Raw genomic sequence first — 22,711 nt, forward strand, 5'->3', positions numbered from 1 at the left:
TTATTTCCTGTAACCTGTACCAGCTATCCCCTCTTGCCCCCCTCCCCTCCCTCCAATGTAAACAGTGTTTGAATGTGACATTAATAACTTTGAACATGTCAATGTTGGTAACTTAGTTTACCCAATATAAGAAAGAATTCTTATATTTGATATCACCATTATATCTTTCTGTTTGACTGGCAATGTGGTTCATTTTTTTGGTTAATTAACCTTGTAAATTATTAGTCATGTTAACTATGTGGCATCCTGAGCAATCCTCAATCATAACCTCAAATATGAACTTTGGCGACTAAGGAATTGTGTGACTTTGAAACATTTACATACTTTGCATCATAAGAAAAATAGTTTGCATTAAACAAAAATAATAAACAACAGATTGAAAATGCATTTTGTTTTATAATTCATCATAGTGAGTTGGAAATCACTCATGAATAGGGATATGCAGTAAATATAACAAAGTTAAGCACCATGTGTGTCTATTCATCTCATATAAACTTCTAAGTAATGTGCATCAGAATTATGTATGCCCACCTGATTCTTTTCTTTGGTATTTAAAGGGGAGCAGAGGTGTGGCTTTTGACACTCTGTACAGGAAATTTGAGATCTATGAATGAACTCTGTCAATAAAAACAACTTGTATGTGCTGTGCTGTGCTGTGTATGGCTGTGAAGCAGACGACAAACATTCGCTTTGCCTGGCATCATTTCACCTCTAGAGGGCCAGTCAATGATATCATCAGTGAACACTGATAATTGAACCCATTCATTCTAGTACGTCAACCCCACAGAAATGTTACCATGAAAGGCCTTGTTAACTGACTACTTAAAAGTTGAAACATGGTGAGGTGTTGTGTTATGAATGCCATAACATTCACGTCTCTTGAGAAGTTTTCCACATAACATATACAAATGTAGCATAACAAAATAGAACTACTGTAGAACACGTTGAAAATGATAGCTGCATGCAATTTTAGCGAATTTGACTCTTGGCATGAATTAACAGAATCCTAATTTAGCTAAAGTGTCGACTATCTCCCTATGAGAATATACTTTATGTTAAATTAGCTGCATCTTGAATTAGCGAAACTACAGAGTAGCTGAATTAGCTAAAATAACATGCTAGCTAAAAAAACATGTTTTATTGTTTAATTATTGCTATAAACGTTCGTCTGATGTCTGTTTTATAATATTTCACCTTGGTTTGTTTTATCTTACAGCTGTAGTGACGGTACCTACCAAGATCTCACTGCACAAACAAGTTGTTCAGATTGCCCAGCTGGTAAGAGCTGTTCAAATGTATCCTCCACACCTGTTGATTGTTCTTCTGGATATTATTCCGTCCTTGGTTCTACATCTTGTACTATATGCCCTGTAGGACATAAGTAAGTATCCCTACTATAAATTAACAAGTACTAATAAACAACAGTAAAAATAAACCTAACTGTAGAGGGTGCAATGCACTATGGCCTAAATGGACATTAACAGGCTTGTTTTTGAAACTTTTGACTCTTTTAATAAACTTATCTGAGGTTCCTGAGCTTCCTGGTTACTATCATGTGTGTGAAAAGGGTTGAATGAATTAAGCTGGTCAGCAGAAATACACAGTTTTAGGCAGTTATTTTACCTTACCACTAAACTTATCTGAGGTTCCCGAGCTTCCTGGTTACTCTCATGTGTGTGAAAAGGGTTGAATGAATTAAGCTGATCAGCAGAAATACACAGTTTTAGGCAGTTATTTTACCTTACCACTATACAACACATATTTTTTTAACAAATTGTTTTATTGCATTCTTGAAATAAATTTTCATCAGTTAAAAGATATAACAATGAAATACATAAACAAAACAAAAAAATTTAAAAATGCACAAAAGAAAATGAAAAAAAAAAAAATGATAAAAGTAAGAATTACAGTTGTATCTTTTAATTGGATGTTCTGTTCTAATGTCTAATATGGCATATACATATTCACCCACTTGTCTTATAATTTCAACATCATTGCAACTCATCAGGTATATAAATTTCTGATTAATGTTGTGGGCTGTGTTTGGAATTATTACATCTCTCAATAGTTTTTGTCTGTTATTGTAATATTTTGAGCATTCCATGAAAAAATGTACCTCATTTTCTATTTTGTTCTCTGAACAATGTATACATAATCTGTTTTCTATTGATATTAATTCTGTAGTTGTAGAAATCTAACAATACCTTGAAAGTTTTTCATGAAATAGAGAAAACGTGTTTTACATTCATTCACTAAAATTTTATTTTTATCCCTATATATGTATGAGCCATTGTATTGTATTTCTGGAGGACAACATACAAGCATGTATATTCAACTCACAAAACACTGATGCTAGCAGGTTCATCGACGACCTGTTGTAAAATGAAATCCCTTTTTGTCATGAGCGAGTTTTAGTATAGTGTCAAGCATGGAACACACCCACACATCCTGGGAAATTATAACTAGTCTATTCTTGGTTCATGGGTGTAAATTTTATTACCTTTAGTGCTGAAGTAAATTGTTTTCTTGTTTTTTATCAAGCCAATATATCTGAAAATAATACGTGTCCTATGAATAAATACAAATAAATGTTTTGGGTGTATTTTTGATGCAATTCACTCATTATATTATGAGGATACCTTAAAGTATGCATGAAGACAGTATAGTGGCTGTATAGACCGACATCATGGGAATGCCGAAATCATAAAAGTTTAGAACAGAATCAGCTAACTTCTTTGTGTGGAGTCCGGTCAAACCCTGGTGGCAGCCATGTTTGTTTTTATTATTTGAGGACGCTTTCTCGCGTAATCGTTCCATATTTGGAATTCGCATTTTCTAATATGGTAGGTGAAAACACTAGATGTATAATAATATTGTTTATTCTTTTTAAGGTGTCCCACCACAACAGCTGAGCCTACTAGTTGTAACAGTGGTGAATATGCCCCAGCAGGCCAGACAGATTGTACACCATGTGAAGCTGGTAATTACTGTCCTGATCCACCGTCTTCAGGACCCATTAATTGTCCATCTGGTTGGTATACTGAGACTACTGGAAACACTGTATGTACAAAATGTCCAACAGGTAAGAGAATGTAACATACTACTATGATCATCGCATGTCTGCTCTCATTTTCAACATATTGTCCAGTGGGACAACCTCATCAACCGTCTGAGTGCCGAAGTCAACATCAGAGACCATCCACAAAATAGTTCTATTTATAGTCTGCTAGGTGTTTTACATATGAAATGTTGTGAAATTTAAAAAAAAATTTGATCAAAAACTATAGAAGCAATGTCACACTTTGTCTGTTTGATTCAAAATTAAAGCGAGAGGGTTGTCACCTGCGCACACGTGGGAATCGAGTCCTAAGCGATGATAACAACACACGCTAAAAACACAGAGGCTCATGGGTAGACACTTGTTTGTAAACAATGACACGATATGGCCATCTAATGCATGCACATGTGACAACTCCCCCGCTTTAAAATGTGAACAAATTTACCCAAATTTTAAACAAAAAAACATACACACTCAAAGGGTGCTTGTTCACATGACATTTTATTTGTCCTTGATAAGAGCAAAGTAACCAGAGTATATTTTAGTGGATACAACGTTAAAGTCATCAGTAGTAGAATCTTGCATTTCAAACAAACAGTTTAAAACTGATATGTAATGATGTATTATATATCTGTATTTTCATGGTTGTCTCAGCTTGTCATCCAGACAGGCTTCAGGTTTGGCTTAGTTTTAAGACATTAAATATATATGTTAATATTTATTGCATCTTCAGAAAAACAGTATTTCTATCAGTACAGTAGCAATAAAAGTATAACATAGTATAATTATAATAATAATGAAATAATAAAGAAAGAGAAAATATTATAATGTTAAGTATAAAAGTAAAATGTAATGTGTTAATTTTTTTTACTAATACTAATAAGTTTAATAATAATAAAACTAAGACTAATAATAATAAAATTCAAAACTATCAACTATTCTTACTGGTCAACTATCTATTCCTTCTTGAAAGGCTTTGTAAATAAACTGTAAAACCTTTTTTATAATTTCACATTCTTCTGCTAAGCCACATCATGGATGGGACTGGTATTTTGTAGATTGAGATGCACTTTTACATGTATGCCTTTATTTACATGTTTTAAGCCCTGTAATACATGTATACGCATTTTAGATGTTTGATGAAAATAATTCTCTACTTTTCAGGTTCTAAGTGTCCGGATGCCACTACTGCTCCAGAGTCGTGTGCAGCTGGATACTATACAGATCAGATGGGTTCCACAGAATGTATAGCTGTAAGTCAAATATCTGCCACTATTATATAATAATAATAATAACTTTATTACACAACAAAATCATCAGAGGATTTAGTGAGGTAAAGAGAATAACAAGACATACATAAACAAATGTAATAAAAAAAATACAAGACTAAAGAAATATAAAATTAATAACTTCAATAATCTCGTAACTTTTAATTGGGGATTTATAAATAGTATCTTTAAGGTATAGTGAAAGGGCTTTTGCATTTTTACCTCAATAAAAATATCATCTGATAAATTAGACTTGAGATCGCAATCTTCAAAAAGTCTTTTTCTTTCACTTTTAAAGGAAGGACATTTAAGGATAAAATGCTTCTCATCATCAATAGAATTACACCACAAACAAACACAATTTTCATTCTGTAAAAAGCTGTATTAGCACTGATTCCAAAACGTATCTTACTTGTTCAAGTTTTGTTTTCATATGTGGAGGAATATGTTGAACTTTGTTTTAGGTTATTACTGTCAAATTCATAGACTTTCCTTTGTTTACAGTACATACAGAAGTGGTATACTGAGTGACGGAAATAGAATCACTTTGCTAAACACAAACAAATGCACAGTGCATTGGCATTTATCTTATTAAATTGTTACTACAAAAAGGGAAAAAAATGTATAACAATGAACCATTTTCATGCATACTTTACAGTATTCTTGGGATAACTTTATGATATTATTTAGTTACATGGCTTTGTAGAATCTACCCAAAAAAGGTTGTTGCTAATATTTAATTTTTATTTCGTCATAAAAGTAAAATTTCTCAATAGTGTATGTATCAGTACTGTTATCTGATCCTTAAATGAATTTCTGGTACAAATATCCCAAAAACTCAAAATAGCACAGATAATGTACTTACATACATGTACATTATTCTCCGGGTTTTAATTTTGCTATTTTCTCCGATAAGTAAAATGTGCTAAATTAAATTCAATTACAATAAAATATGAATATGTCCAAAATATTAGATAGATGGTATGTGAAATCATGTTGGATTCCCTGGTTTGTTTTTCTCCATAATAATTTAATCTGCTATGCTGTAGCTTCCTCTGCAATAAAGGAGACATTGATTCTACATCATTATATTCAGATTTCCAATAAAAAGAATACTGAAAATGTTATACTGATAATCTTAATTTTGTTTATTGTATATTTTTCAGTGTTTGTCCGGTTATTACAATCTTAATTCTGGCTCAGATTCCTGCATTCAGTGTCCATCTGGTTCTAAGTGTCCGGTTAAAGATCAGGCGCCTATTGAGTGTGGTGTGGGAACGGTAAGTCTCATGATTGTGCAGGTACCTGGAGAAATAAATATACCATGTAGAAAAATGCATTTTTGAAAATTATATACTTGTGTCTATTAATTTTGGTTTGTGAAGACAAGTTTTCCATTGATTCCAGCTTGTACGGGATATTAGGAAATTAATTTATTTCGCAAAATATGTCAAGAAGTCAGGGGAGATTCAAAGTGACATTACAATTTGCACATCACTCCCAGAGCAACCTAAAAACAGGAAAAAAATTCTCTCGTTCTGATTATAAAGTTTTAAAAGTAGATATCCTGTCCTGACTTCTTATTTCTTAGACTAACATACCTACAATGTATCTACTGTAAATGCATTATGAGTGGTTTTTATCAATTTTGCTATTCTCGCTGATAAGTAAAACAAAAGACAAATTGTTGAAACTAAAACACAGTGAATATGCTTAAAACATTAACTTAATTTAGGAGTCCCACTGAAATTGGAACTTTTCAACTTCTGAAATATGTAGAATCTTTAGATTTCAGTGCATTTATTTTCATGAAAGCTCAAATTGACTTTACTTATCATTGTTATTGACCTTTCTCTTTATTCATGTGTGTGTATTTTATCAGCGTTTTCTTCGAGAAGTAACTGCCAGTATTTTGTTGCATGTCTACTGTGTTGTTTATATCATGTTGTCATCATAGTGTTCATTGTATTGTAAAAGTCCCTGCACATAATCTACGTCTCATCAGCATCCATATACGATATAAAATGTATCACTTACCCTATTCCTGACATACCTTTTAGCATTTCCCATATTGCATTGCATTAAATGGTAAAACAGTCAGCAAGACATGTTTGGCAGCTAGAATGTAAATAGAAATTCTGAACTATTTTTATTGTACAACCATATCATCAGAGGATACAGTAAGGGAAACAAACAAAATAGAACTGCATACATCAAAAATGGATTAAATGCTATTAATTAAGGAGCATTTCGTTCATAATTTCGTTTCATAATTCCATATTAACAGTTCACAGTTTAATTTCAAAGCGAAAGTAAACAAAATTAAAATAAATTTGATCTCAAAGTCTTGCTGACTAAGCTAATTGCCTGAACTGGGTGGAGTGCCTGGCTTTGCCTGTTAAATGTTTGCGCTATTGATAATTATGTTAACTGCACATTATTTGTTTGCTATTTATTTTCTCCACTCATGCAATGCCATCCTTATCATGTTCAATTCACACATCATTTCCATGGATACCATTGTTGCTATGACTACATCATCTACAGACGAATGAGGTATTTTATAATGACATACAGTAGTTGGTTTTCATAGTTTTAGATATAGATGACTGAATACTGTAAACATAAAGAAATGACCATTACATATTATAGAAAACATCCACTATGTTGTCTCCACTTTAGGAATATTTTCACCACACTGCTCTGTTAAAAAAAAACTTTTTTACCAGTCAGTATATACTGCAAATGGTTCAAATTATGTTGCTAGAAATATTGGCAATATTTGATTCACGAAAAATGTTGTGCAAGTCAATAACCCCCTAAAAATTCTCAATGCTACACAATTTTGTGATTTTCACCTTTTCATAATTGTTCATTGTAAAAATTTGTCTTTTCTGAAATTAAAATTGTTTGCAGTAGTATGTTCTTGCCAACTTTCTATAATTGTTTCTATTTAAAATAAAATCATGGCGGTTGCTATGGTTACGAGCATGCAAATGCCATGTACATTGTAAACAAGCACACTTTTGACCCATATGGTACTATGAGTTGTATGGGACCCATATCAAACATATATGAATGTGGCAACCATGGCTTTGTTGTTTTTCACACTAAACTGAATAATCAGATATAAATTATTGAAAAGGCAATTGTATCCATCAAAGTTTGGTTTCTTTTATATTAATGGTCAATTCTTCAACAGACTGCATAACAGAGTAGCTTTACTCAAGAATCTAATATTTGTTATAGTATTTTTTTTATTACTAACTTTGTATTTTTTACAAAACCTATTGTCATTATTGATTTAACCCAGAGTTGTGTATTAGCTATTATAGTTTACTACAAAATCACAGCTGTCTTGATCACCTATCTTATTTGAAATCTTTCCCAGAAAAAATGTGTTTTACCTGCTTGAGCTTTTATTGACATTTTTTCATTTTTGGTAATCATGAGTATATACAGTCTGTTTTCGTTGTTATGACCATGCAAAATATGTATTATGTCTTAACAATTATTCTTGCTTTTAAATCTGAGACCTATCACCAATGTCTGTGGGGTGTGGTGTACATGTAGCTTGAGATTGGGTCTAAATGTAGGTAGGTTTCACTGTATCAACTGGTTTACTTGCTGTCATGCTATTTTACCCAATCAGCAAGCACATGTGACACTAAATTTGGTATATTATTCAGTACTTATAGTTTGCAATCTTAGTAGATAGTGTTCCCTCTAAGCAAGTGTGGCACTGAGAAATGTTTTCTTCATCTGCAAATCCACCTTGAATCAGGTGTGTTTGATTACATAATGCATGAAATTAAATTCACTGAGAAAATTTCACAAAAGTAGTCTTAATAAGAACATTGCATTGAATATTAAACTGCATTGTTTTTTTGTTTGGATGTGACTTGTAGTTCTTGCCAACTTTGGTCATGGCACATGCACTAAAAACAGACAGGTGTGTCCTTCTATTTCATTTTAATTTACAATATAAGAATCCTGTTAGTGATTAAGACAGCTGTGATGGATTTGTACAATTTAGTTTAACCCATAGGTTTGTGTTATTTTCAACTTTGTATAGAGTAGTAATATTTGATTTTGTATTTGTTATGTAGTTCTAACATATCACTGATAGTGTTCACCTGGCAATCTACAATTTATCATGAAATGTATACGTGTGATTCAAATGTACGCATCACATTGCTGTCAATGCAAATATTACTCCATATGTTATGGGCCGAATTTATCAACATTGGCACACATTATATATACATATTGACTCAAGTTGGCACATGTCACAGTTTTCACAAGTACCAGTCTTTGATACTAATATTTATCATACTTTGATTTAATTGTTTGCGTCAAGTGGATGACACTGAACTGAAGACTTTGTATATTATATAAGAGTACACTAATTTGTCTGGAATTTGTTTTTGTTCACTGAAAGCAACATTTTAATGTGTTGTATTTTATCCTGACTGGTTCACGTTAGTTTCTGGCAAAAAATTGAAAATCTTTCGTCATTAGAAACCAACTTCTAACATAGATATGTTTCACTTTTGTTTCATCTTCTTGACTCACCAAAGTTTGTATCATTCAAAATTAAGTTTGTTTACATTATTTTTTATATTTCATTGACAAAATATAATTCCATGTTAAAATAAATTACTCTACAGTACTAGTCGGACCATATCAATTCTGGGTGGGGGTGGTAGGTTAATGTAGTGTGTTATTATATGATGTGTTGATTTTTTCACAGTTTTCACCAGCTGGTTCTGACAAGTGTTATACCTGTCCAGCTGGGCAGTCATGTGGTGATCCAACAGGAACTCCTACATTATGTAATGTAAGTATATCTCATGTGGCAAGTTATTTACCTTCACACAATGGTATAGTTATATAGCTTCGCAATATTAGAACATAGGTATCTTTCATGGTAGGATATATATCAGTAGATTGACTTAATTGTATGCACTCATACAGGGTATTATTATATATCTACGCTGAAATAAAATTTAACATTCTTTAAAATAACATATCAGCACTCATTCTAACATTCAAATTTATTCTTATATGTGGTGTCACCAACATTGAACTAGTTTCCGATTATTAAAATCACATTTGAACACACTACTTTACAGTGGATACAGAAGTGTTATACTGCGTGATGCAAATAGAATATTGTCATTCAATATTTGCACAAAACAAAATGGTTTTCATTAGGATTGTTTTATTGTTATCTCTTATTATATTTAACTAATACAGGCAGTATCAACCTCTGATACATGTATGCGTCAGTAGATATCATTGTTGTACGGCCATGGTATTCCTGTGACAACTACTCAACATACCAACTGCATATGCTAGTCAATGAATATACACTTTCGTATTGTTCTGATTTTTAGATTAGTTCTTCATTAATCATGTTTTGACTAATTGTCCAATCATGTGATCAGCAAATATCAGTGTGTGGTGGAAGCTCGTTTACTTTACAAAATATATCCAGCAGAGTACTGAACACAGAAAACACATAACCATGAACAAATATTGATACTTCTATTTAAAGCATCATATATTTTGTAGACGTTCCATTCCATAAAAGAACATTACCTGCTTTTGTAATGACATTCGTTTTTCATAAAATTTAGTGTACCCAAGGTGTACCCATTTAAGATGTTTTAAGTATGCAGGTGACACACCCATACTACTCAGGTTCCTTCTTTATTACTTACATGTACATGTAGTATGTCTTTTCCCTGAACAAGTGTAGAACTTGTAGCATTCATTTGTGTGAGCGTGTAAAAGGGATTTTTTGCAACATGGAGCAGAGAAAGAGTTGATAATATGTTGTGAGTGGGCTGATTTAACAAAAGTTTCAATATGCTTGTAGGGTCAAGTTTGTATGTGTGGAGTCAATGCAAACTCATCAGAAAGAAATGTTTTACCTCCATATTGGATTTGCAAAGGATTATGGGATAGACAAATTTGACACTTCTCCATAGAGCCCCATGTTAAAATCATCTTTTTACCTCCTCTGTTTTCAAGAGATTGTACATGATTGGCTATCCAATCCTCACACTTAACAGACAGACCAATCAAAGAGCAGCTTGTTTTTTTTCAACATTTCAAATTTTGTCCTGTTTACATGTTCTACTCATCTGTATAAGTATCTTTGTTATTAATTTGAATATCTGTATGATGTTATTTTATGTTTTCAGGTTGGTGAATATTCCAATGGCACAGCATGCGTTATTTGCCCGGCTGGCTTCAAATGTCCCTCTCCATTGTCTAATCCTACTGAGTGTGATTCAGGATTATATCAAGATAGTGCAGGCCAGTCAACTTGTCTTCAGTGCCCGGCTGGTTCTTCATGTTATAATGTTGATGAAACACCAGTTGAATGTGGAGCAGGATATTACAGCTTAGCTTATGAAGCTGCTTGTACAGTGAGTATAATTTCATAAATTAAGCGTGAGGATTGTTACTTGCGCACACGCGGGAATTGAGCCCCAAGCGACGATAACAACACATGCTAAAAACACAAAGGCTCATGGGTAGATGCTTGTTTGTAAACAATAACATGCTATGGTCATCTGGCGCATGCGCAGGTGACTACTCCCCCGCTTTAAAGCCGCCATAGATCGTTTGAATTAGACGCCATGAATTCTCATCAAAACAAGCCCACCAATGTCTAGGCATTGATTAAATGCCAAATATGCAAAAAGCATGTTCACACATGTTCACCTTTCTTCAATTGGTGTTATACAGTAGTTTTGATCTTCTGAGCTGACTGCTTATTTAGTAGTTTTGGTGGTAGCACTTTTTGCCAAGGCTATTGGTTTGGGGGTATTTTATTCAGTTGAATTGAAGTAATATTAAAAAACTAAAGTATCCTACAGTAAAATACTGTATTTCCACTTGCAATTAATTTACACTATTTTCGCTGAAGGAATGATTCAGTGAAAATAAAATCCAGTAAATATACCTTTTTTTCTATATTTTACATTCAACTCGTCAACAATCAGTGAAAATAAATTCCATACAAAACACCCAAAAAGTCTTTTCATCGAAAATAAATTCTAGCCTAAATAAAGTATTTTACAGTATTCCAAAATCATGTTTTTTGTCTGTTGAAAAATTAAATAAATCTATTCACTACAACGCAAACCAACTGTACCAGAATCTGATTAAAACAAAAATGTTGTACAAACGTTTTGTGTCATTATGCTAACTCCAATCTTGCTTCAAAGTAAATAATTCAACCAATCAAAAAATCTTTTACTTCCAGAATTGTCGCAGTATGTGTACAAACAAACAATTTATTAACTCATAACAACCTACTGAAGGAGGTTAAAGGTTACAACAACAACAAAAATTACAGATAAAAATTAATCAAATTACAATGGCTAACAGTTTAAAGACAACCAGAAACAGACTAAATTGAAGTTAGTAACGGAAATATATAATAAAGTAAAATGAAACACCAACAAAAAACTATAAACTGAATATAAAAACAAAAACCCAATGAATAGAAGAGAATATACTGGTATTGGATTGCATACACATGGCCTGTGGCTTTGAATGAGTAAAAGTTCAAAATCATGCAAATTGAACAAGACTGTAAAAGTAAAAACAATAGATCGTATTTTACTCAGATTGCCTTCTGTTGAAATCAAATTTGAAGGCAATGCGAAGCTACATAGTTACACGATTGTGTCTGATTGGCCACCCAACCTGAATAATCAGCCAATCAGAGAGCAGTTTGTTGTTTTTAATGTATCAAATTCTGCCTTATTTGCTTTGACCCACTACTTTGATTTTGTAGGTGTGTCCTGATGGTCAATGGAGTGATAGTGGTGCAGCAACTTGTCAACAATGTCCAGCTGGTCAATATTGTTTTGACGGTTCAGCACCGACAGCTCCTACTGATTGTGATGCCGGTTATGCAGCAGCTGAGGGGGTTGGGATATGTTCCGCTTGTCCACAAGGTTAGTCCATGGTAACAGACGCAGATACTACACTGTAAAATCTGTTATACAGTCTGTATTACGTCTTCTAAAAATGGCACAAGGCATCAGAGGTGATGCGAACATTTGCACATGCTGTAAAGAATTTATTTTCACTGAAGGGATTTAATGAAAATAAAATCCAATCCAAAATACTTTCCTTCCTATATTTTACCTTAAACTCCTCTAAAATCAGGGAAAATAAACTCCTTACAAAACACCCAATATGTTATTTCAGTGACAATTTTAGCTAGAATAAAGTTAGAATAGAATAATATGGTAATATGTGAAATAGGAATGAGTGTGGCTTCTATTAGAGATGTGTCATTACAGTAATGTTTGATATTTGAATACCGTGTTTGCTATATTAGTAGTTTATGTAAATAACAAAGGTGTGTCTGTGGACATATTTGTATGATCTGGTATGTAAGAAATACAATGTTTGGCAATGCAATGTGTGTACGTCTGTTGTACATCTAAAAGAGCAAACACATATAATATAATATGTTATGATAAATCTGTCACTGTAATGCAATAAGTTACAGTGTAACATCGAATTTCGCTGCACTCCTGCTGTACTGTCTTTGTGCATACTTTGTAGTACTCTCATAATATGAGGTTATTACAAGAATCCTAAAAGTATGCACAAAGACAGTACAGCTGGGGTATTAACCCGCAGTGGAGGTCAATGTGCTGCGTATTGTCTTCGTGTATACTTTGTGGTACCCTTATAATATGAGGTTATTACAAGAATCCTAAAAGTATGCACGAAAACAGTACAGCTGGGGTATTGACCCGCAGTGGAGGTCAATGTGCTGCGTATTGTCTTCGTGTATACTTTGTGGTACCCTTATAATATGAGGTTATTACAAGAATCCTAAAAGTATGCACGAAAACAGTACAGCTGGGGTATTGACCCGCAGTGGAGGTCAATGTGCTGCGTATTGTCTTCGTGCATACTTTGCGTACCCTTATAACACCCTCACTATATAATATATACTCCCAAGATAAACCATACCGGTACTTGCCAAATTTCTCAGCAATCCAATTATTTTATTTACTCTTCACTATAGATATATTTATTTGATGTTCTTTTTTTCTTTTATTTTTTTACTTTTATTTTTTTTCTCTATTAAAATTTTCATTGATATATTTCAACCCACGTACTACATTATTCTGAAATCACAAATACATTTCTTGACAAAAAGGTGCAACTTTCATACAAATGGTATAGTGTTTAGAATAAGTGGCAATATGTTTTATTATTTTGGTGTATACTCTACAAAAATAACCAGCCAGCCACTTCTTCTTGAAGTGGAGAATATTTCTAAATATGTTCTCCAGTTTACAGTGTTTTATTTTTTGCAAATCTTCCAACAAATGTTATCGGTGTGAACAAATTCATTGCTTGTCAAAAATATTGTACCCAGTGATTGTCTCCTGGTCTAGACATATGATACATATTGTACACAGTGATTGTCTCCTGGTCTAGACATATGATACATATTGTACCCAGTGATTTTCTCCTGGTCTAGACATATGATACATATTGTACCCAGTGATTGTCTCCTGGTCTAGACATATGATACATATTGTACCCAGTGATTGTCTCCTGGTCTAGACATATGATACATATTGTACCCAGTGATTGTCTCCTGGTCTAGACATATGATACATATGTCTTTCATTCTGAATTCTCTCGATTTGGAAATAATCAAACTTTTGAGGAAAAGTGTCTGTCAGCCATTATTGCTTTTAAAATTATTTATGTTTTTTTTTTGTGTTTTTAAGGTACATACAGTGCAGCTGGTGCCTCTTACTGTAGTATATGTCCAGCTGGGACTCACTGTTCTGATCCCACTAATCCTGAAGCATGCGATAGTGGGTTTTATAGTCTTGGTGGTGAGGTAGGTGTCAACATTACAAATATTATAGTCTTGGTGGTGAGGTAGGTGTCAATATTACAAATATTATAGTCTTGGTGGTGAGGTGGGTGTCAACATTACAAATATTATGGTCTTGGTGGTGAGGTAGGTGTCAACATTACAAATATTATAGTCTTGGTGGTGAGGTAGGTGTCAACATTACAAATATTGTAGTCTTGGTGGTGAGGTAGGTGTCAACATTACAAATATTATAGTCTTGGTGGTGAGATAGGTGTCAACATTACAAATATTATAGTCTTGGTGGTGAGGTAGGTGTCAACATTACAAATATAGTTTTGGTGGTGAGGTAGGTGTCAACATTACAAATATTATATAGTCTTGGTGGTGAGGTAGGTGTCAACATTACAAATATTATAGTCTTGGTGGTGAGGTAGGTGTCAACATTACAAATATTATAGTCTTGGTGGTGAGGTAGGTGTCAACATTACAAATATTATAGTCTTGGTGGTGAGGTAGGTGTCAACATTACAAATATTATAGTCTTGGTGGTGAGGTAGGTGTCAACATTACAAATATTCTAGTCTTGGTGGTGAGGTAGGTGTCAACATTACAAATATTCTAGTCTTGGTGGTGAGGTAGGTGTCAACATTACAAATATTATAGTCTTGGTGGTGAGGTAGGTGTCAACATTACAAATATTATAGTCTTGGTGGTGAGGTAGGTTTCAACATTACAAACATTATAGTCTTGGTGGTGAGTTAGGTGTCAACATTACAAATATTATAGTCTTGGTGGTGAGGTAGGTGTCAACATTACAAATATTATAGTCTTGGTGGTGAGGTAGGTGTCAACATTACAAATATTATAGTCTTGGTGGTGAAGTAGGTGTCAACATTACAAATATTGTAGTCTTGGTGGTGAGGTAGGTGTCAACATTACAAATATTATAGTCTTGGTGGTGAGGTAGGTGTCAACATTACAAATATTATAGTCTTGGTGGTGAGGTAGGTGTCAACATTACAAATATTGTAGTCTTGGTGGTGAGGTAGGTGTCAACATTACAAATATTATAGTCTTGGTGGTGAGGTAGGTGTCAACATTACAAATATTATAGTCTTGGTGGTAAGGATGGTGTTAACATTACAAATATTGTAGTCTTGGTGGTGAGGTAGGTGTCAACATTACAAATATTATAGTCTTGGTGGTGAGGTAGGTGTCAACATTACAAATATTATAGTCTTGGTGGTGAGGTAGGTGTCAACATTACAAATATTATAGTCTTGGTGGTAAGGATGGTGTTAACATTACAAATATTATAGTCTTGGTGGTGAGGTAGGTGTCAACATTACAAATATTATAGTCTTGGTGGTGAGGTAGGTGTCAACATTACAAATATTATAGTCTTGGTGGTGAGGTAGGTGTCAACATTACAAATATTCTAGTCTTGGTGGTGAGGTAGGTGTCAACATTACAAATATTCTAGTCTTGGTGGTGAGGTAGGTGTCAACATTACAAATATTATAGTCTTGGTGGTGAGGTAGGTGTCAACATTACAAATATTATAGTCTTGGTGGTGAGGTAGGTTTCAACATTACAAACATTATAGTCTTGGTGGTGAGTTAGGTGTCAACATTACAAATATTATAGTCTTGGTGGTGAGGTAGGTGTCAACATTACAAATATTATAGTCTTGGTGGTGAGGTAGGTGTCAACATTACAAATATTATAGTCTTGGTGGTGAAGTAGGTGTCAACATTACAAATATTGTAGTCTTGGTGGTGAGGTAGGTGTCAACATTACAAATATTATAGTCTTGGTGGTGAGGTAGGTGTCAACATTACAAATATTATAGTCTTGGTGGTGAGGTAGGTGTCAACATTACAAATATTGTAGTCTTGGTGGTGAGGTAGGTGTCAACATTACAAATATTATAGTCTTGGTGGTGAGGTAGGTGTCAACATTACAAATATTATAGTCTTGGTGGTAAGGATGGTGTTAACATTACAAATATTGTAGTCTTGGTGGTGAGGTAGGTGTCAACATTACAAATATTATAGTCTTGGTGGTGAGGTAGGTGTCAACATTACAAATATTATAGTCTTGGTGGTGAGGTAGGTGTCAACATTACAAATATTATAGTCTTGGTGGTAAGGATGGTGTTAACATTACAAATATTATAGTCTTGGTGGTGAGGTAGGTGTCAACATTACAAATATTATAGTCTTGGTGGTGAGGTAGGTGTCAACATTACAAATATTGTAGTCTTGGTGGTGAGGTAGGTGTGTCAACATTACAAATATTATAGTCTTGGTGGTGAGGTAGGTGTCAACATTACAAATATTATAGTCTTGGTGGTGAGGTAGGTGTCAACATTACAAATATTGTAGTCTTGGTGGTGAGGTAGGTGTCAACATTACAAATATTATAGTCTTGGTGGTGAGGTAGATGTCAACATTACAAATATTATAGTCCTGGTGGTGAGGTAGATGTCAACATTACAAATATTATAGTCTTGGTGGTGAGGTAGGTGTCAACATAACAAATATTGTAGTCTTGGTGGTGAGGTAGGTGTCAACATTACAAATATTATAGTCTTGGTGGTGAGGTGGGTGTCAACATTACAAATATTTTAGTCTTGGTGGTAAGGTAGATGTCAACATTACAAATATTATAGTCTTGGTGGTGAGGTATATATACATATAAATATATGTATATACTGGTGATTGTTTGTTTAGATACAATTTTCTTTCAAAAAAGCAGTGCCATGGATGAATATTGTAGAAATAATGTTGGTATATTTTAGGCATTCACTGTCACATCTTTGTTTATGTTCCAGGTAATTTCCTGCACAGAATGTCCAGCTGGTTTTTCCTGTGCTAACGCTGCACAGCCACCCCAAGCATGTAGTGTTGGTCAGTATTCAACCTCTGGACAAACAGCGTGTGTTGATTGTCCAGCCGGCCAGTCATGCATTGACCCTGGTGATACACCTCAGAATTGTGATGCTGGCTACTACAGTGGCCTAGTAAGTATTTAACTTGTGAAGGTTCAAACTGAATTGAAAATGATGTCATTTTCTTTATGCTTACATTATTAAAAGTTTATCATCAGTTATCAGGAAATTTTTTGAGAGTCCAAAATGTCATTCAAAATCTTTAACAATTCACACTTTTGCACTTGAGTTTTTGCTCAGTGACATGAGATAAACAAATCATGTTATTTTTTTGAATTTTAATATTGTTTAATTTAGTGTTTTTTTCTGTGTGATAATTAGTTATTCTGTATTTACAAGGTCTTTCCCATAATGCATTGTATACATGCACAGCAAGCATTCTCACTACCATTAAATTTGAATTCATGGCAATATGCAAAATGTCAAATGAATTTTTCTTTGGCATTTCACTTGTCATTACTTTCCCAATTGTTTTTAATTTATGCTATTACTGTGCTAAACATGTGAAATTAAAAGAAGCTGGACATTTGTAAAGACTTTGATTCATTTCAAAATAAGGACTTGGGTTACATCTGTCTTTGCATACATGTGTGTATGCGTCCATACAATGCCATTTCTTGCTGATTGCATCCATACTTGGTGTTTTGCGATTTGATTTGATTTAAACTTGCTACTTTAATTGTGATATAGCCTGTCCAATTGTTGATAACATCTAATTAATGTTAACTTGTAGGGTGATTCACAGTGTTACCCATGTCCTGCTGGCAGTGACTGCACTGATGCGGCTGTCGCATTGGCGGATTGTGCAAGTGGTTATTACAGTTTACGTGGTCAGCATGGATGCACTGAATGCCCAGCTGGCTCTATGTGTCCAGACATTGACCAGGAACCAATAACATGTGCTGTAGGACAACATACAGATGGGTTAGCAGGACAGATAACATGTACAGATTGTCCACCAGGAAAATACTGTTCTGATACATCGTGAGTATTGCTGTTTATTACCTGAAAATTGTCAGTTTGTATCTATAGAATAGAATAGAATAGAATAGAATAGAATAGAATAGAATAGAATAGAATAGAATAGAATAGAATAGAATAGAATAGAAAATAAAATAGAATAAGATAAAATAAAATAAGATAGAATAAGATAAAATAAAATAAAATAAAATAAAATAAAATAAAACTCTTCTCATAGGCAGCATGAATGTCATTGCTGCTCATATAAATTGTTATCAGATGAGGAATTATAAGCATGTAAATGAGAAAACATAGATTACATGAGTTTTCATTCATCTGTGTATAGTTTAAATCTATATCACCCTGGAGGTCCTTTCAATATTTCAGGAAAGAACAACACATTTTTCAACTTAAACCTTGCACGTCATTATGGGATTATGGGATACATTAACATTACCACATCATCTTAATATCGTAAGTCCTAACTTGATATAAATTATATTATTTTAACAGGGTAGCACCTCAGGACTGTTCAGCAGGTACCTACAGCTTAACTAATTATGTGGCGTGTACCGACTGTCCTGCTGGATATGAATGTCCAACAACAGATGCCGCACCAGTTGCCTGTGATCCAGGATCTTATACTGCAAATACTGGATTAGCAACATCCTGTACGCCATGTGAAGCTGGCTATGCATGTCCATCCACTAGAGATGTCAGTGAGAAATTTGCATGTCAACCTGGTAAGATATACAGTTGATTAGATTAAGTTTGACAGGATTAGGTTAAGTGAGATTATATTATTAATATCTGGAGCAGCATATCTATATGAATACAATTTAAACAGATTTTACCAAATCAATAAAGTACATTGGCTTAGAGGCTAAAGTTAGACAAAAATTTTGCCATTACCCAACCTTTTAACTCTTGCTCTGTAATTTTATGGCAGGGATTTATTTTAAGAAATTGTCACATGGGGTGATTACCACCATGTGGTGTCTCAAATTAATTTACCGATATTATCTGCCTGGCAAGTAACTGAATCATATGTCAGATCTTCATAATCTGTTTTTCTAGTATTCTGTCAAACTCCTTGACAAATTGGCCTTAGATGATGATACAGAACTGAAACTGAAGTGTTGTAGTTTTACTGTTTTAAACTGATTTGACTAATTTCTCACTTAATTGCATGAGAGTCACCTTGCTTTCGTTTGGAAATTTCACCTCCTCTACTTCTAATCATCTCCAGAACAATTTTGGATGAATCGGAGTAGTTCACAAATAAGTTGGTAAGATGAATTCCTTTTGATAATGTGGTCACACAACTTTGTTTTGCCTTTCAAATTTTGAAGGCATCTAGTTGATATAATGTAACAACCTAAGGGACGACGTTAAAAGATCGATGTCGGATAAAAAACTTAATTCCTTTAGTTTTTTTCAAAAACACCACCCCCACCCCTACCCCCATTGAAACTTAATTGATAAATATTCACCATTAAATACAAATTGATAATCGGACAGTAGTATGGCATAGCACTTGGTTGACTGTAATAATGACTACTTTTCTGGGTTCTGTGCATGCTCTAGGTCCATGCCCTGAAATTGACCTCATTTGACACACATATTTAAACTAGGACCAAATCATTTTCTCGTCTTGGATGTTTGTTTTTTTATTTTCTGTTATTTTTGTCTATGATTGGATAGAAAAAAAACAAACTACAAATACTCCAAGATTTTTTTGAATTCATTAAAAAATAAAATTGTTTTTGTAAGATGCAAACTTTTTGAGGTCAAAACCTCCCACCCCCAAACTAAAGCAAATAAGTTTTGTTATCCGACATCGATCTTTTGACGTTGTCCCTAACCAGCTTGTTGAAACATATCAGTTTTGCAAGGTAATTTGCAGTATTGATGTCTCAGTCTCACAGGTGCTTACTTCCTTACTTAACACCTTATTACTACAAGTATTCTAGACTTGTATTCTGATAATATTATCTTTTATAGGTTCCTATGCGTTGGCTGGAGCATCATATTGTACTGCATGCACTGCTGGGAAAGAATGCCCAAACACAAATGATGACTCCACCATTACAGACTGTACAGCTGGCACATACTCTTACAGTGGGTATGCAAGCTGTCAATCCTGCCCGGCTGGCTGGAAATGTACAGAAACAGATGGCAGTGGCAATGCACCTTGTATTGCGGTAAGAAACACAGAGAAATAATCCTGTCTTTATAGAATAGAATAGAATAGAATAGAATAGAATAGAATAGAATAGAATAGAATAGAATAGAATAGAATAGAATAGAATAGAATAGAATAGAATAGAATAGAATAGAATAGAATAGAATAGAATAGAATAGAATAGAATAGAATAGAATAGAATAGAATAGAATATTGCTCTGTTACAATGTCTTACAATGTATAGTTGCTATAGAATAGAATAGAATAGAATAGAATAGAATAGAATAGAATAGAATAGAATAGAATAGAATAGAATAGAATAGAATATTGCTTTGCTACAATCTTAAAGAAAATTTGAAAATCTTTTTTGGTTTCTACACATGTAGAAGGGAATAAAACTAAAAACAAAACAAAAAGTGTGATATATGATAGATCATCAAGTGTTAGCTACTTAAATTCAAATAGCAATTCAAAATAATTATGGAAATTCAAACACATAGGAAATAATTGATAATACAGTTCACTTAAATTCAGACATCAATTATTTCAAATGAAACCCTAATAAAACATTATAAATGATCCCAGAGGACAATTTTATCTGAACCCTGTATAAATTAGAATGCCTGGACATCAATAATATTTGGCTCAAATTCAATGATAACTCTTTTCTTGATCACTGATTTTTTTTTTTTTTATAATAGCAGTAAAAAGTTAAGGATTTGTTCATTTTGTGATGACATTCTCAATTTTCAATTTTTGTCGAATATTTTGACATTTTTGATAAAAAATGCTATTTTTGACTTCTTCTTGAAAACTACTAGCTCAATTGCTTTAAGCAAATATTTTCATGTTCTTTTTGAATGTTACTAGCCAGATTGCTTTAGTATTTGAGTAGTACATCATTTTTGTGAACATTTTGTTTGATAAAGTTGTGTTGACATTTTCTCAACAAAGAGAGTTTTGTCTTACAGATGTGCATTGCATTGCTACCGTCTTGAAGGACAACAGAGCTATTTTGACTGTCAAGTCGCTTGTTGTGTTTTGTTTCTTGTTTGCACTGCTCATTATTTTCAGCCAATCACACCAGTAGTTTATGTGTAATACTTCCAAAGTATTAAAGAATTGATGTTTATTTGTTTGTTTGTAGGGTACATACTCCACTGGAGGTGCTACTGACTGTACTGCATGTCCTGCAGGTAAAGCCTGCCCTCGAACAGACACATCTGACCAGATTGACTGTGTTGCAGGTTACTATTCAGTTGGAGAACAGACTGTGAGTACATCTTTGTATTTTCAATAATTTATACTGCTCCAATAAACTCTACTGTTGACCTAGACAGAGAGAAATATTGTTTATCATTTTTAGTCAGTCCATCAACATTTAATTTTGATTTCTAGAAACCATTAATGAGATTATTCTGTGATGCTAACAAATGAAGTGGTTCTCTCTAAGATTTCTTTATTTCCAGACAATAACTGCAATTTTGTTTAAGCCATCTCTCTAATAAGTTTTATTTTATGTCATCATATGCATCAGTTTTACCCCTGCACCTCACACATTTTTTGGGCAATTTTATGTCTTGGTGAAGTGCGCCACATATGGGAGAATGAGGAAAATGTTTGCTTTCTGTTTCAGAGAATGTTTTGTTGATTAAAATAAACCCTTGATACATGTAAAAAAAAGTATTATTTAAGAAATATTAAAAGTTGAACATATATGTTGTGGTTATTATATTAATTTAAAATTCTCTTAATACAAAAAAAAATTGAACCATGTCATCATCAGAAAGAGAAGCAATATTATTGGGTGGGGGGTGGTTTGGCTGATGGTTTTTGAAAGCCACTGCTCAGATTACTAAGATGCTTAACCTGACCAGATTGTTAGTGCCTTCAGAATACTGAAGCTATGTGTTGTTATTTTCACAGAGTTGTACTATGTGTCCTCCGGGATATGAGTGCCCTGATTCAACATCAGATACAGAAACACCATGTGCTGATGGTTTCTATAGTACGGGAGGACAAGATGCATGTACACCATGTCCTGCTGGATCATCATGTCCGTCAACATCAGATAACTATCAATTTGTGTGTTGGGCAGGGAGTTATGCAGAGTCTGGTTCCAAGGTAAGTTGTATGTGGTGATGGTAGAATGGTTAGCGTGTTTGTCTTGCATCAAGGGAGTTGTGGGTTTGATTCCCTGAGCTGACTGTTTACTCAGTATCATATAAATCAGAGTACAGTCTGCTCTGCCTTTCAAACATGTGGTATCAAGTTCACATGTGCACTTTATGAAAAAGTTTGTAGTTATTTTTCAACTCTGATGACTCAAGAGAATATTAAATGGTCACACCTTGTGACATATAGTAAGGTAGTAAGGCAGCTGGTTTTTCTTTTTAGGTTT

The 22,711-nt window shown here is 33.6% G+C and overlaps 1 protein-coding gene across 1 annotated transcript in view; it reads left to right on the top strand.

Annotated features, from left to right (window-relative positions):
• LOC100369099 (uncharacterized) overlaps window positions 1–22,711 on the top strand; it is a 155,864-nt gene that overhangs the window by 43,966 nt on the left and 89,187 nt on the right. Inside the window, exons 15-27 of the mRNA XM_085499013.1 lie at window positions 2,892–3,082; window positions 4,223–4,311; window positions 5,493–5,606; window positions 9,080–9,166; window positions 10,539–10,766; window positions 12,146–12,308; window positions 14,118–14,233; window positions 17,049–17,237; window positions 17,899–18,149; window positions 18,639–18,868; window positions 20,130–20,329; window positions 21,458–21,583; window positions 22,237–22,434. Of these exons, the coding sequence (XP_085355139.1) occupies window positions 2,892–3,082; window positions 4,223–4,311; window positions 5,493–5,606; window positions 9,080–9,166; window positions 10,539–10,766; window positions 12,146–12,308; window positions 14,118–14,233; window positions 17,049–17,237; window positions 17,899–18,149; window positions 18,639–18,868; window positions 20,130–20,329; window positions 21,458–21,583; window positions 22,237–22,434 (2,182 nt within the window). The remainder of the gene's footprint in view (window positions 1–2,891; window positions 3,083–4,222; window positions 4,312–5,492; window positions 5,607–9,079; window positions 9,167–10,538; window positions 10,767–12,145; window positions 12,309–14,117; window positions 14,234–17,048; window positions 17,238–17,898; window positions 18,150–18,638; window positions 18,869–20,129; window positions 20,330–21,457; window positions 21,584–22,236; window positions 22,435–22,711) is intronic.

Source organism: Saccoglossus kowalevskii, chromosome 5 (assembly GCF_978046115.1).
Source record: "Saccoglossus kowalevskii chromosome 5, keSacKowa6.1, whole genome shotgun sequence".
Lineage (NCBI taxonomy): Eukaryota > Metazoa > Hemichordata > Enteropneusta > Harrimaniidae > Saccoglossus > Saccoglossus kowalevskii.